This window comes from Caretta caretta, chromosome 12, assembly GCF_965140235.1.
Source record: "Caretta caretta isolate rCarCar2 chromosome 12, rCarCar1.hap1, whole genome shotgun sequence".
In the NCBI taxonomy this organism is placed as follows: Eukaryota; Metazoa; Chordata; order Testudines; family Cheloniidae; genus Caretta; species Caretta caretta.
The window spans coordinates 41,420,799-41,435,705 of record NC_134217.1 but is presented as its reverse complement, the minus strand read 5'-3'; the positions used below and the strand labels follow the sequence as shown (position 1 = coordinate 41,435,705).

The 14,907-nt window shown below is 49.0% G+C and overlaps 1 protein-coding gene across 1 annotated transcript in view; it reads right to left on the bottom strand.

Annotated features, from left to right (window-relative positions):
- Positions 1-923: 923 nt before the first annotated feature.
- SNTB2 (syntrophin beta 2) overlaps positions 924-14,907 on the bottom strand; it is a 46,832-nt gene continuing 32,848 nt past the window's right edge. Inside the window, exons 5-7 of the mRNA XM_048870671.2 lie at positions 12,748-12,941; positions 8,089-8,273; positions 924-7,364 (exon numbers count right to left, since the gene is read on the bottom strand). Coding sequence (XP_048726628.1) covers positions 7,272-7,364; positions 8,089-8,273; positions 12,748-12,941 — 472 coding nt within the window. The 3' untranslated portion in view covers positions 924-7,271. The remainder of the gene's footprint in view (positions 7,365-8,088; positions 8,274-12,747; positions 12,942-14,907) is intronic.

Below are 14,907 nucleotides of genomic sequence, written 5' to 3'. Positions count from 1 at the left end.
CATCGCTATCTGCCTTGAACCAGGAGAGCCCCCTCTAATGGACCATGCTACCCCCACTTTGGCATTTGGCCGCTAGAATGCATACATCCATTCACACTCAGTCTTGGGGCTTTAATAACCATGTAGAGTCTAAGGGACACCACAGTGCCCTACCTTTCCTTTTCCCAGAGACAGAACTGCCCCGCCTTCAGTGGGTGAAACTTGCCTGGGCCCAGGTGATTGTCTGTACATGCAGGCCTTTCCATAGTAGGCAGGCTCTTCCATTGTTAAACCCTAACACTTTTCTGAATACTGCGTTGTCTGGGTGAGATTTCTTGCCACCTGGTACATCACAGCAACAAACAGATGCTTATTGGGCCATGGGCCTCTCAACAGAGCCCCATTCATCCAGGGCTGCTTTAAGGCATAGGTTCTGTAGGCCAATACCTAAGGTCCCAGCTCCTCCAATCATGTGCTTATGAGAGAATTTCAGCTTTAACAAAAAAACAAACACACACTTTCTTGCCCTCATGGGGGAGAAGAAAAGCTTGATGTAACTGATGCAGGGACAGTTCTCTGAGCCGGCAGAGAGCCCATGTTTCAAATGGGTGAATTGCCTCATGAATCTCAATGGGGCATGAACACCACACATCCACTGTTGTCCTGGGGGTTCTGCCAAGCCCCCTACCTGCCCCTCCAACACAGAACCGTGTGTGGCAGGAAAAGCAGAGGCTCCTGTTCTAGGATTAGGTGGTCTCCCTGGCTGCCAGCTTCCAGGAGTGCTGCACGACTGCATTGCTTGGTGTTTTGGGGTTTTTTTTGTTTGCTCCCCTAAGCTTGTGGCAGAGGAGGGTAGGGAGTAATGTTTTCCATCTTGACTGGCAAAACAGCATCTCATATCCCAGACAAAACATGTTCCATAGAGAAAAAGCAACATAAAAATCTAAAAGCATAAAAGCCTTTATTATTATTTACAGTATAAAGGTTACACTTGCCCTTAAGTTACATTTTCATTGTAATGTACAATACTATACAGTTAACATGCAACTCAAGGGACAATAGGTTGTCTATGCATCTATATTTATAGAGTACACATAAAGCTTTAATGTGATTGTAGAATACACAAACTCCCCTGCTTTTCACCATTGGGTTATTTGGATTTGGTAACTTGGAAGTTCCAAAAGCGTGAGATTAAAAACCTCAAAAAAGGAAGAATCGTATAAATAGTGAACTACAAAGAATACAAAAATAGAAATGATTGCATGTTATTTTAGTTTTTCTATGGGAGTGTTACAGTCTGTGCCTTGACCATATCATATCAAATGGCATAGAGTTTGCACAGGTTAAAAAACAGTTTATTTGTAGTGGTTCTGTGCAATTTATTCTTCAGATGACCTGGGGCCAGTTATACTTACAGGGTTTTTGTCTTTCGCACCTGGGCCTTGTAATGCTCTATTTACCCAAATTGTAAACTTAACACTAATACACTGTAGTGAGATCCCCAACACTGGCTGATCCCAGACAGGCAGATATGCTACAAGGAAAATGGAACTCCACAAACATTGATGTGCCAAAGGATTTTTTTTTTTTTTTAATTTTCTTTGGCAGAGAAGAGATGTCACTGCAAATTAATTTATTTTAAAACCAGGTAGAACTAGCCCTGTAGTTCCCCCAAATTCTAGAACATGAAAGTGAAATCAATGTTTTGATGTACTGTGCTGCAGGCCAGGATACTGTCAGATCAGCAGCAGAAACAGAATTAACTCATGTAGCAAAATCCTGGCAGCATAAAGGCAAAGGCAGAGGTGGGCTGGCTGTAGAGAACGGTTACTTAGCCTTACACCAACCATGGTGCTTCAAGATGCTCTGTACGTGTGGATCCCATGAAACACGTGCACATCTGGAGCAGGATCCGCAGCCAGACTCAAAGAACATTTGCTTTTACTAGTTTCAAATCCATTTTCTTCATTGCTTATTATCTAATGCGAAGAGGCTACCGGCCTCCTTCTAAAGGAAAGCGTGGCATCGTTTCTACATGTGATCAGTGCTTAATTTTTGCCAGGGCTGAGCTCCAGCACCTCCGGGCTTGGTGCATCAGTTATGAAAGTAAAAAAACAGCTTGAGCCCTGGCACCTCTTTCATTACAAACTAAGCCCTGCATGCAATGTTGGCTCTCAGTTGTGTGAATTAGCCACAGAAATAGAAATGCTGTATTGGGAAAAGCACAAGCATCTGCAAAGATTTTGCAGAGTATTAACTCTGGGAGTCAATCCCACACGTGCTGTTTGAAGAGGAGCGGTTAGGAGGAATTGATTGATGAGAAGGGACTTTGACCAGTCTAAATTCCATTCCCTGATAGCTTTTAAAGTCTACACAGTTTGTGTAAGGTTTTGCAAGCACCATTCACTAGTTTAATTACACACCACCATATTGCCATCCAGGCTGATGGCCATATTTAAGACACTTGCCTGCTCTTATTCTGGAAAACACAAGCTCAGCATAGATATTCTCCTCTCCTCCCTCTGGTTTCCAAGGATAACCTGGGATGCCTCTCAGTAGCGTAGCTTCCATATGGAACGCTGTAACAGAGCTCTCCAGCTGCCGAGGCATGGGGCATTTTCCAGCTTTCCAACACACCGCCTCACTCAAAATCCAGAGGTTTGCACAGATTTGAGACAGGGCAGGAGCAGAGTCTCTTGCAGACATTCTGGAGCCCTTTCCCTCACTTACAGGGAACAGACAGGGCAAGCTCCCAGGAGTTTGTACATGTCCCCATGTCTCTACACAGGCTCTGGGAAGAGGGGAGTCTGCTGCCACCAGAAACAAATGAGGCCAGTTGAGGCACACAGTGGATGCCCACTGCAGATAAATCTGGTAACTCAACGCTGCTGGGGAGGAGCTGGGACACAGTGGGGGCTTGAGCATTAGAAATTCAGTCCGCAGAATAGGCTTTTAATACCAAATTAAAACATTAAAAACCTTAAAAGCTAAGAGGACCTGAGATTCCAGAGTAAGCGACAGCTCACAGCATTCCAGATGGGCATGCAGCATTCTGTAACAGGGCAGATATTTGGCATGAATGAAAGACAGCCCTGGGGAGAACTAGGCCAAGTGCAAACTGGCAAGTTTCCCCAAGTACCTCTGATCCGCAACAGACCTGAGCTTCCTTTCAGTGGACACTCATGCTCACGCAAATGAGAAGATGGGTCTGGTTTGGACACAGGTTCTCTGGGGACTAGGCTGAGAGATCTCAGGGGCTTCTCTGGTGAAGCAAGTCAGGATCGAATTCAGGCTTTGTGGCAAAAGGCTCAAAAAAGTGATTGCTTAAACAGGACAGAATGTAATTCCTAACACAGCGAAGCCTGGGAAGGAACCTGGGTCTGTTGGGAGACAGTTCCAGGCTGGCAGCACGAGCCTTTCTGCACATTAACTATACCATGTCTGATGCAAAGGGGAAGACAGACCATACTGTACTTCACTCCAGCTGGCCGTGCACAAGGGCACCAGCTCAGCCTGTAGTGGGCGGTTATGACAAGGGAGGTACTAAGTACTCCCCCACCTCTCACAAAAATCGAAATGAGTGAAAGTAACCTCCTGTTAAGCCAAGCATGCATCACGTGCAATTCGATTTGGCGTCTACTCTGGACATTTCAGTTGCCACCTCAACCAGAGCTTTGCTAGTGAGAGGCAATTTGGGAAGAGTTCACCTCACTGACAGCAAGGCATTTACACTGAAGTTTTGCACAGATCATGAGCAGTACTGACAATCAGTGACTACCACCAGAGCTTAAAATAGCAACCACTCAACCTTAAGTGTCAGAGCAAAATAAAAAAGCAGAGAAAATGCTTAAGTCTATAAGTCCTTCCCTGAAATTCTCAGGGATAGCTAACCCCTTGAAATCAGCCAGGGCACAACAGAATTTGCATAGCAGCTTATTAGGTAATTTGCAGAACAAAGGAATAATATGGGGGGAAGGGGAGGCTGTCCCATTTTATGTGATATACTGACACTTCTCACACTTCTAGTAATTATACAACAGGGGTGAATATTCCCCTGCTGATGGACCCCACCTTTACCCTCGGAAACCTGGTTCCTAGCAAGCCATGTTTTCCTGGGAGAAGGAGGGACCTTGTCCAGAATTCCAATTTAAGTTGACTTGTGGCTTTTGGTAAGAGACCAAACTGGCCTAGGCTCTAAATGTAAAAATATTCTAGATGCTTTACAGCCACCAGTGTGGTGAAGCTGCAGATTAAAAAAAACAGGACATTTAGATAAGAAAGTAGTCTAACATGGAGTACTTGTGGCACCTTAGAGACTAACCAATTTATTTGAGCATAAGCTTTCGTGAGCTGTAGCTACATGAAAGCTTATGCCACAAGTACTCCTTTTCTTTTTGCAAATACAGACTAACACGGCTGTTACCATGTTAGACTAGTTTCAGAGTAACAGCTTCATCACCTTGTGGAGTTGAATATTTCTTTATGGGTTGGCTAAGAAACTGAGGCTTCAGTTTACTGTCCCTGCAGTAGATTTTTCAGCATGCAGACTCTGTGCTTTCCAGCACTCGCTGTACTGATGGGACAAACCCCAACCATACTAGAGCTAAAATATCCACTTTAAGAGCAGATAAAATAGATTGAAGAGCTTAACGGCCTTGCGTGGAAATGACAGCTCTTCAGGTTGGTCCACAGAACGGATAACAGTCTGTTGGGTGAACACAAACCTATCCAAACCAGAACTGTGCGGGAACTTACACTTTATATTTACCTTATATTCACTCCATAAACTCCAATCAGCTAAGACACTATTCTAAGTATTTTATAACCTGGCATGATTTGTTGTTTAAACAAACATGTTTCAAATGAATTGTTTTTTGTTGGTTCCTAAAACAGCATTTGGAAATGAGCTGCTAGGCATCGGGCATAAGCCACATGGTTGTGAGGGGCCTGTGAACAACACTCCCTCCCTAGGGTTTCAGCAGGCTGCTGCGCTGGCAGGACACTCTGGTCAAATCAGCTTTGCTTCACCCCTCACTTAAAGGAAGCGTGCCCTCCAGGATCACTGCTTCACACACTGCGAGCCCGTTCTGGAGAAGGCTGGGCTCGAGGAGGCATCCTCTCGGGTTCATCTTCAAATGTTTTGTGCTGTGAATTCTCACCTTAAGTCAAGCAGTTGATCTGTGCCACTAAGGAGATGGTCTGTAGAAGGGCTACCGTACCGGCCTGCAGATGGAGTGCGTGTCCCACAAGGCTCTGGCCAGTCTTGGAGAGCTCAGCACACTGGTAACTTGACAAGCTGAATCCCAGGAGTTAATCCTGAGCAACCTACACTAGGAATCGAATGCTCACAACCGTGAGTGCTAGAGAAGCTCCAAGGAAGCAGGCAGAGCCTCAAAGGACGGTCCAAGCCACCTGTCGTGTGCATACAGTGGAGCTCCTGGAGTCCCTGCCCCCCATCTCTGGGTGTCCCAGCTCTTCCCAAGCATGAGAGAAAACAGGAATCTAGGAAGAGAGCTGGCGGGTGCAGGCACCGCTGAAGGTCTGGGTTACGCAGTGAAATCTGTTTCTCAGAGTTTTGAGCCAGGCTGCATTGCCAGGTGCCCTGAGTCCTGTTGGGAAGAGGTCAGTGATGTGCTGGGAGGGGGCTTCCAAAAGCCCTGTGTTAAAATACTGCCACCAGAGTGAAGGAAGCACTGCAATTTCCCTGCCTCTGGTGGATGAGCTGCCTCCCCTCAGCCCTGCAGATGCTTCAGAAGAGCTTCTTTAGGAATGGGATAGGCTGTGCCAACGACAGGTATTGCAAGCATTCACACAGCTGTGAGGCTCGAAAGCTGGTCCCTCTCACTGACAGAAGTAGGTCCAATAAAAGATACTGTCCCCTGACCTGGTCTCCCAGGTATTTCAAAGTCACAGGCCCCTGTCACCCACACACTCTCTGCAGCCCACACACCTGGGCACATGGGCTTAGCACAGGCTGAGGGAGACAAGCAGCCCAGCACCAGGAAAGGAGAGAGGATGCTGCTAGGGTCTCAGAAGAAAGTTGCCAGGCCCAGATGCTGTGTGCATCACTATATGGGCATCAGCTGCTTTATGCATTCCAGCTCATTTCAGAACACGCAGCCAGCTGGCTTTTCTGTGCTACTGATCCAGCCAAGTGGCATCTGTCCTGTCGCATTTGACTACCGGGGGCCTCGGTAAGAAGCATCAATGAAAAGCACCATCTAAGTGCTCTGTATTCAGGATGTTACCAGGTGCCCAAAGGAAGTCAGAAAAGCGACTGAAATCTCCCTGATTATCCATCCCACTCAGCAAGGGGGATCTAAACCCACTGGCTAGTGAGAAGGGCAGGCCTCTTCCTTACCAAGGACCTCTGGGAAGGTGGCTTTGTGGCAACAGAGGGAGCCGGATCAGTCCTTCAGAGTTTCCATCTCTGACTCAGTGACTAGGGTCAGAAGCCCAGGGGAAGGGGCTACGTACTGCATACCGTCCCCCAATATTTATCAACTGCAAAAGGAAGAGGCAGGGATTCACCAGCTCTCAGAAGAGTCCCCCTCCCACCACGAGGAATCCTCACCAAACGATCCTGTGAGAGCTGCCACACAGCCGCAAGTCCATCTTTGTAATGACTCACTTCTCTCCAGAGGAGACCAGGCAGCTTGAAACGAGCTGAGAGCAGGGGCTCATGGAGCACTCTTCCAGAGCGAACAGCACTGAACTCCCAGTCTCCTCATCCCCATCTCCAGTAAAGCACCACCCACCTTCAGCCAAAGGCACATTTGGTAAGCAATAAAAATGACTTCATACAGATTGGCTATAGTTCCTACCCTAACCAGCTCCCCCGCTCACAGCCCCATGACAACGGCTCTCTTCTTGCAGCAGATGAGTGCCGGGTGCTGGGCTTTACGTCGAGCCTTCGGGGTGACAATCGAATCCCAGGGGTGTCAGGAAGAAAAGTCTCTGAAATTGCCAACAGCCAGGAAGTGGCTGGAAAGGGAGAATGCCAGAACTGTGTCTCCCCAGATCTCAGTATTCAGCTACCAGCTGCAGCCTGGCCTAGGCATCATCTAGTCAGGTAGAGCAGTTATTCCAGGGGATTGTGGAGAGGCTGGAATTTCTGGCTATGGCTCTAAGGACAGCAGGAGCTTCCTTCCACACCATCATGGTTCTGACATGAGTCAGTCTTTGTCAAGGCACTGGTACTGCAGGAGGACACCACAAACTAGGGTCTTTTGTGCTTTTTTGCTGCTGGGACAGTAGATGTGTTGTTCAGAACTGTTGGGACCCTTCACCTCTTACACAAGCAGTCCCATACGGGTGACTTTGGCTGACAAGAAAGTGTGCAACACAAAAACAATGGGTTTGGGACAGGAGTGCAGGTCCAGGGTCTGGAGAGAAAGCACAAGAGACTCCGTCAGTCCCACACATAGCACAGGGCTATCCTTGAGGCAGAAGAGACACTATACAGATTGCAAGCAAACCACCCCAAGACAGAGACAGCAGTCTGGGTGCTCATTGGCAAGGTGTTCAGCTCCCACTCAACAACAGAGACTAATGGTTACAAAGAGCTTCTCACACAGCAGGGAAGAGCAGACCCTGAGCTGAGCTTGCCCCCTGGGAACTGCCAATCCCCACACCCCCAATTCCCAAGGGGTTGGAAAAGCTGGGCCCAAAGCACAGAAGGCCTGTAATCACCATTGAGGCTGCACTGCTCAGTCTGGTTTCAACAAGCAACAGACTACCAATCCACCTGCCCCTTGGGATCTGGGAGTGACGTGTCTGCACAGTAATGATCAGCCACCAGCATGGTTTGGGAAGGACTGGCTCTCCCAGTATGTCTAAGCAGACAGGGATCCTTTGGCCCAATGGTACCCAGCCTTGTGAGAGTGGAATCTCCCAGGGCAGCGCTCTCAGGCTCTGTAAGAGTTCAGCTCATGGAGGTGAGGGCCATAGGGGGTGGGATGGGAGCGTCTGGAAGGGAGAGACAGCTGAGACAGGTTTTGAGCACCTGAAATTAACTCAAGTCACACAGTAGTTTGACAATGGACAAACCCGAATCCTTCCCACCCCACAAAATACAGCATCATGCTGCATCCCCAGCCCCGTTCTCACCAGCTCCCCCTCAGGACCACCAAAATCCAAGTAGAGGTTCCTGATGCCATCATCTGCAGAAACTCTGAGCTTCTCAAAGGGGTAGAGGAACAGGGTGTGGGTGGAGCATGCTTCCTCCCTGGAGAGTGTGAATCCATTTTCATAATGGACTGTGAGCTTCACCTCCTGGCCATTCAATGTGCAGCCTGCACATAAACAGAGCACAGAACTTCAGGAGCAGCCAGCCAGCTCAGAGAACATGCCCCCAAGCCTTTCCCCACCACTGCAAAGACAGAGCCCGCAACCGCTGCACTGGACACTGTGTCCCAACATTAAGAACATAAGAACGGCCATACTGGGTCAGACCAAAGGTCTATCTAGCCCAGTACCCTGTCTTCCAACAGTGGCCAATGCCAGGTGCCCCAGAGGAACAGGTAATCATCAAGTGATCTATCCACTGTCGCCCATTCCCCGCTTCTGGCAAACAGAGGCAAGGGACAACCTCCCTGCCCATCCTGGCTAATAGCCATTGATGGATCTATCCTACATGAACTTATCTAGTTCTTTTTTGAACCCTGTTATAGTCTTGGCCTTCACAACATCCTCTGGAAAGGAGTTCCACAGGCTGACTGTGTTGTGTGAAAAAAATACTTCCTTCTGTTTGTTTTAAACCTGCTGCCTATTAATTTAATTTGGTGACCCCTAGTTCATGTATTATGAGAAGGAGTAAACAACACTTCCTTATTCACTTTCTCCAGGCATGATTTTATAGACCTCGATCATATTCCCCCTTAGTCATCTTTTTTCCAAGCTGAAAAGTCCCAGTCTTATTAATCTCTCCTCATTTTGTATGCATAGTTGGGATTATGTTTTCCAATGTGCATTACTTTGCATTTATCAACATAGAATTTCATCAGCCATTTTGTTGCCCAGTCACCCAGTTTTGAGAGATCCTTCTGTAGCTCTTCGCAGTCTGCCTGGGACTTATCTTGAGTAGTTTTGTACCATCTGCAAATTTTGCCACCTCACTGTTTACCCCTTTTTCCAGATCATTTATGAATACGTTAAATAGGACTGGGCCCCAATATAGAACCCTGGGGGACATCACTATTTCCCTCTCTCCATTCTGAAAACTGACCATTCATTCCTACCCTTTGTTTCTTATCTTTTAACCAGTTACCAATCCATTAAAGGACCTTCCCTCTTATCCCATGACAGCTTACTTTGCTTAAGAGCCTTTGGTGAGGGACCTTGACTAAGGCTTTCTGAAAATCTAAATATACTATATCCACTGGATCACCCTTATCTACATGCTTGTTGACTCCCCCTCAGAGAATTCTAGTAGGCTGGTGAGGCATGATTTCCCTTTACAAAAACCATGTTGACTCTTCCCCCAACAAATTACGTTCATCTATGTGTCTGACAATTTTGTTCTTTACTATAGTTTCAACCAGTTTGCCCAGTACTGAAGTCAGGCTTATTGGCCTGTAGTTGCCGGGGTAATCTCTGGAGCCCTTTTTAAAAATTGGCATCACATTATCTATCCTCCAGTCATTTGGTACAGAAGCTAATTTCAATGAGAGGTTACCAACTACAGTTAGTTCTGCAATTTCACATTTGAGTTCCTTCAGAACTCTTGGGTGAATACCATCTGGTCCTGGTGACTTATTACTGTTTAGCTGATCAAGTGGAAATTCTTCACCTTCACTACACAATTGTGCACCTAGCCTACAAAAGCAATTGTGCACCTAGCCTACAAAAGCATCACCAAGGGACACCAGGGTGTTTCCTAACTCCTGGGATGAGACTGGCAGTCCCCTTTGCGGAGCCAGGAGCTGGGAAATTCACCATGCTGCCGACTGCTCAGAGAGCACACAAATGGAACCACTGCATAGAAAAAGGGAAGAGACTGGGGACCAGGCGGGGTTGAATGGACAAGTCTCTGGGACAGGGATGATGTTGCCTGGTACAGCTAAAAACCAGGAGCAGAGACTGGTAGATGTCACCAAGGGAAGAAATACCTCTGGAAAGTTAAAGCAGCAGCATGGTGATGACACTAGCAGAGGAAGCATCTCAGAAAAGCAGAAAGCCTGGGATCTCAATCATGTAACTAGATGGGTGCATGAAGACTAATGTCCTGCTGGAGACTGGGATGGTTTGTCTGTCAGAGCCACTCTGGCTGTGTCCTGGGACAGCTCAACCTGGAACTTCCTTGAGGCACCAGCATGACACAGGATCTGCGCCCAGGAAGAGCAGGATTGCTCAATTTGTGCCTTCACAGCCCGGCAGCGAGAGGGGCGGGGAACATAGGATGAACTAACTCACCAAGAATGCACAGGGCGGTGGCTTAGCCTGTCAGTCTAGGCCTGCCTTCCGCTCTCCAGTCCCTTTCAGAAACCCATCTCATCCAATACTTAAACATGAAAAGAGAGCTCTCTGGGGTTTCTCTGCTCACTGTGGACACAAAGAGCTCACAGTAATGATCAGGGATCAGAGACACCATTAACCTATTCTGAACTCTCCTATCAAGGGGAACCTCCAAAGGACAAGACGTAGGTTTGGGATGTATAAAGACGCCCTGAAAGCATTTTTAAAAGTTGTTTTTTTCTGCTGGTCTTTTACTGTTAGTCATGCTAGTGTGGCTCTCCAATCTTTGCTGGAGGACTCCTGATAGAATGTGAGCCTTTCTCAGGCCCTAATGTTAGAGCGGGACCTGACTTCACAAAACCGCTTTTCTCCCAACTATCTGCAGGCCTTTGCGTTAACAAATAAAACTAACAGTTTCGATAAAAATCTATTCTCCTTGCAGCAATTAAGCTGCTATTGCAGCAGGATGAAAGCTGGCCTGCCACCTCATTTTAGTGCTTCCCAGTAAGATGACCGTGGCAAGCAAGAGGCTCAGCAAAGGGACCAGGGCCAAGATGCTGCGGAACCTGCTGGCTCGTCAGCAAATTTCCCAGAGGACCATAAGCACTGCTTCACGCAGACAAGTTGCGAACACAGTTCCAGAGAAGCAGAAGCTTTTTCAGGAGGATAATGGAATGCCAGTGCATCTTAAGGGTGGACTAGCAGATGGTTTGCTGTATAAAACCGCCATGGCTCTAACGGTTTTTGGAACATGCTACGCTGTTTGAAGCTGCAATGCCCAAGACAGTGAAATGATTCCAGTTTACAAGATGCCTCCTTAATTAACATCTCTTTATCCAATTTCACGTAATTCTTCGGGGATCTTGCTTGTCCTTTTCATAAACGGTTGATTTCATGTTTGGGATCAATATTTACTCTCACATGTTAACAGCAACCAATAACGCAGTTTTTACATGAAAAAAACAAGACAAAAACCACAACAATTAAAGCCTTCAAAAGGTGGAAGGACTTGTAGAATGTGTGCTATTCTCTTCAGAACACTAGAGGGAGCTTTTAAGCCATAGGTAACAACAGACCCAACCCCCCCTCTCCTCAGCCTAGAACTTCGTTTTTGGCTGTTTCCATCTCTCTGCTGTTGAGCCCTCTCCTGGCCCCAAGCTGGAAGACTCCAGCTAGCAAGGCTGAAACTAGCTTTTCTAGGTGCACAGGGGCTCAGGACTTCAGCAGAATGACTCTGCAGGGACATGCCAATTCACACCCGCACTGGCTGGACTGATTTCCTGCGCCCAGGGCCGTACTGCCCAGCTCCTCTCTGTTCTCAAATTTATAGGCAGCCTCAAGTGTTCAGAATACAGGAACAAAGCTGGCTTTCCCAGTGCTCAGCTCCAGCTGCATGCCAGAAACATGTCTCAGAATCACAGATTCTGCCAATCACACTGTAGTCACGGCACCTCCGGATATTAATGACGTTGTCCTTACGCTGGGGAGATGGACTAATGGCCAGCATCCAGACGGATAAAACTTTCCACTCAGGCTTGTCTGCCTATCAAGAGAGCCACACATTCCATATAACTCAGGAAACCAGCACACACCTGGAAGTGCTGAGGCAATGAAGGTGTGTTGTGCACCACCAGGGGCTGAGAGATAATTGGCTTCCTTTTGATTAGGCTGCTCCACCAACCAATTAGGTGCGAACTTTAATCAACCTTCCAGTTTCACTGCACTATCACCATCACCTCCCACTAGCCTCAGCTCCAGTGGGACACTGGCCATCTCTGAGCACATGAAAGCACTCGGATCTTCCTACGGAAAGAAGTAGAGAAGGGCAAGGGATTCGCTCCGACAGTACCTGGGCTTTGTTAGAGACTAGCAAGAGTCCCTCAGTTATAGCAGAGAACATCTCTCACCCAAGACCCAGAGCTTGGTGGGGCCACGTGGCCCCACCATGACCTCCTGTGTCACTATCTCCACCAGAAGCGCAGTCAGCGAGCTGAGACTCCAGGCATGCCGTTTAGCCTGAATAGGCTGGGCACCTCAGTGTTAAGTTTCCTACACTTACTTTTCTTGGGTCCCTCTGAGTCTTAATTCCAAACCATGTCCCACAGCTCTCTCTTGCATGTTTGTGAATGCTAAGCGGCCCCCTATCCACGCCCTCACAGGTCTGACTCTGCTCAGCTAGGGAGAGCTGCTGGGACTCCAGCCCAGAGGGTAGGTGATCAACTGATTTCTTGGCAGTTGAGCAACTCAGGAGGGAGAAGTGGGGTTCCAGACAGATAGTAACTGCTCCCCGAAACAAGATACCAGCCAGCATACCTAAGGACACCTCCTTTATCAGCTCCGCAGCAGCATGGCAGCCCTGAACTAGCATCCTGGTCCAGGAGGAGAGGTCCCGATGCGTCTCCACCCTGAAAACGTGCATTTCAATGCCCTGGCGAGAGCCTGTCCTTGTTGCAAAGGTGAGCTCGGATCCCGGAGGTGATCTGCGTCCGGAGCCAGAGTGAACCAGCCTGCGGATCACATGGGAGAGCAAGAGGGACGTTACTCAGAGAAGAGGGACACCAGTGTGACTGCACAGTGGCCAGGGAGACATCGTGCAGGGATACTGCTGCTTCCCATCGTGGCAGGGAGCAAGCTGTGCTTCATTAAAGACCCTCCATCACAGGGCAGGGAGGGAGATCTCCGTGGGAGGTGGCTGCTTTTGTTCATTCATACAGATTTATTGGCTGATGCGTGGCCGAACTGAGACTTATGCTGCTCCTAACCCACTGTTTGAGCCAACTTGCTCCTGGACAGTGACCTGGGGAAGCCACATGCATGGGTCACACAACACTCGCCTTTCCACGATGCACACATCCAACATCCAGTCATGCGTCACGGGTGAAAAACCGAGCACCAACCAGCAGCCACTCCCAGCTTGATCCCTTGCCGCCTCCCATCACACACAGCCTCCTCTCTGTCGATGTACCGAGGGGCGCCTCAGAAATCTGTCCACCAGAGAGGCAGCCAGGCAGTAATGGAGAAGGTCAGAGCACACTAGGGAGACGCTGCTCCCAGACTGAGTGAGGCACATTAGACAGCCGAGGACTGAATTCTCTGTTTAGGAGGCAGTGCCCAGGGGAGGAGGGCAGTAACACAATTAACACGCTATTTAAACTGCCCTCCCCTTACATGAGCAGCAGGCTGGCAAAGGCACACTCCTTAGTGCTTAGGGCTGGGGGTTCTCTGGGCAGATGCACTCTAGAGATGCAGCTAGCTCCCCTCCGTCCTCCCAGCTGGTGCAGCCAAGGGCTGCCTGGAACCAGCCCTGTGGAGGTGACAGGTGACAAACTGAGCAGCGACATGGGACAATGGGCAAGACGCCCTGCATCTGCAGATGCCAAGCAGGGATCAGCCTGTTCCAGGAGGCCTCAAGCCAGATGTTACAGAAACGCTCAGACTAGAGGAATGTTTCCTCCTATGGTTCTGGCTGCCGAAGGCTTGGCAGGGAACATGAACTGATCCAGCGGCAGGAGCTGCACATGCCCCTATGGGTGTCACCGGGAGGCTTGAGCAAGGGATATGAACATGGCACCATGGAGCCTGCTCAGGCAGGCGGAACCTTTTCTCTGGCAGCATGACAGCACCTCCAGCTCCCAGCAAGGCTGGACTCAGGCTGCTAGCAAAGTAGCACAGCCAGGACGACTCACAGGGAGACGGGGCTAGAAATGAAAAGGTAAGTAGCCAAGAGCCCCCTTCCAGCACTCAAGAAGCCCAACACAAGATGCAGGCAGACATCTCACCATGCCGAGAGCCTGCAGCCCCTCCCACGTCAGGGGACCCCTGCTCTGATCACAGCAGCTGCACTCCCTGCTCCAACAATAACAACACACTCTTGTTTTGGAGGCTGTAAAGGCTATCTAAAATACAGGCTTGTCAGCACACCATGCCCCACTCCCTTTCACTTGTGGGACTGGCAACAAGAGTGGGCCTGGGAGGAGAACGCATATGCATCCTGCCCCATAGCTTATCATGGAAGGAGTTAACAGGGGAGTAATGACACCGAGGTCTCCAGATAGAAGGCTAAAGCTTGGCTTGGACTCCAGAGCCCACACCACCACCACCCTCTCCCGCAGCCCAGTGAAACTGAGTGAGGGTGGGGGAAAGCAAGCAACGAAGGGAGGAGGGATGGAGTGAGCAGGGTGGGGCCCCGGAGCGGGGCAAGGGTGTTTGGGTTTGTGTGGTTAGACAGTTGGCAACCCTAGCCCCAGCAGCCAGGTGAGGAGCTGTTGAGAGGCCTATCAGCAGCACACAAGGAAGGACCCAAGCCATGTTATTCCAGTTAATGCCCTGGCTGGAGCTGTGGGCTGAGGCAGCTGTGGTTTAGTGGACTGAAGACTGGGCAGAGGCCAGAGGTCTGATCCTGGCAGTCAGACTCACTGCATGACACTGGGGAAGTCACGTCCCAACTCTGGGCCTCAATTTCCCCTGAAAAGC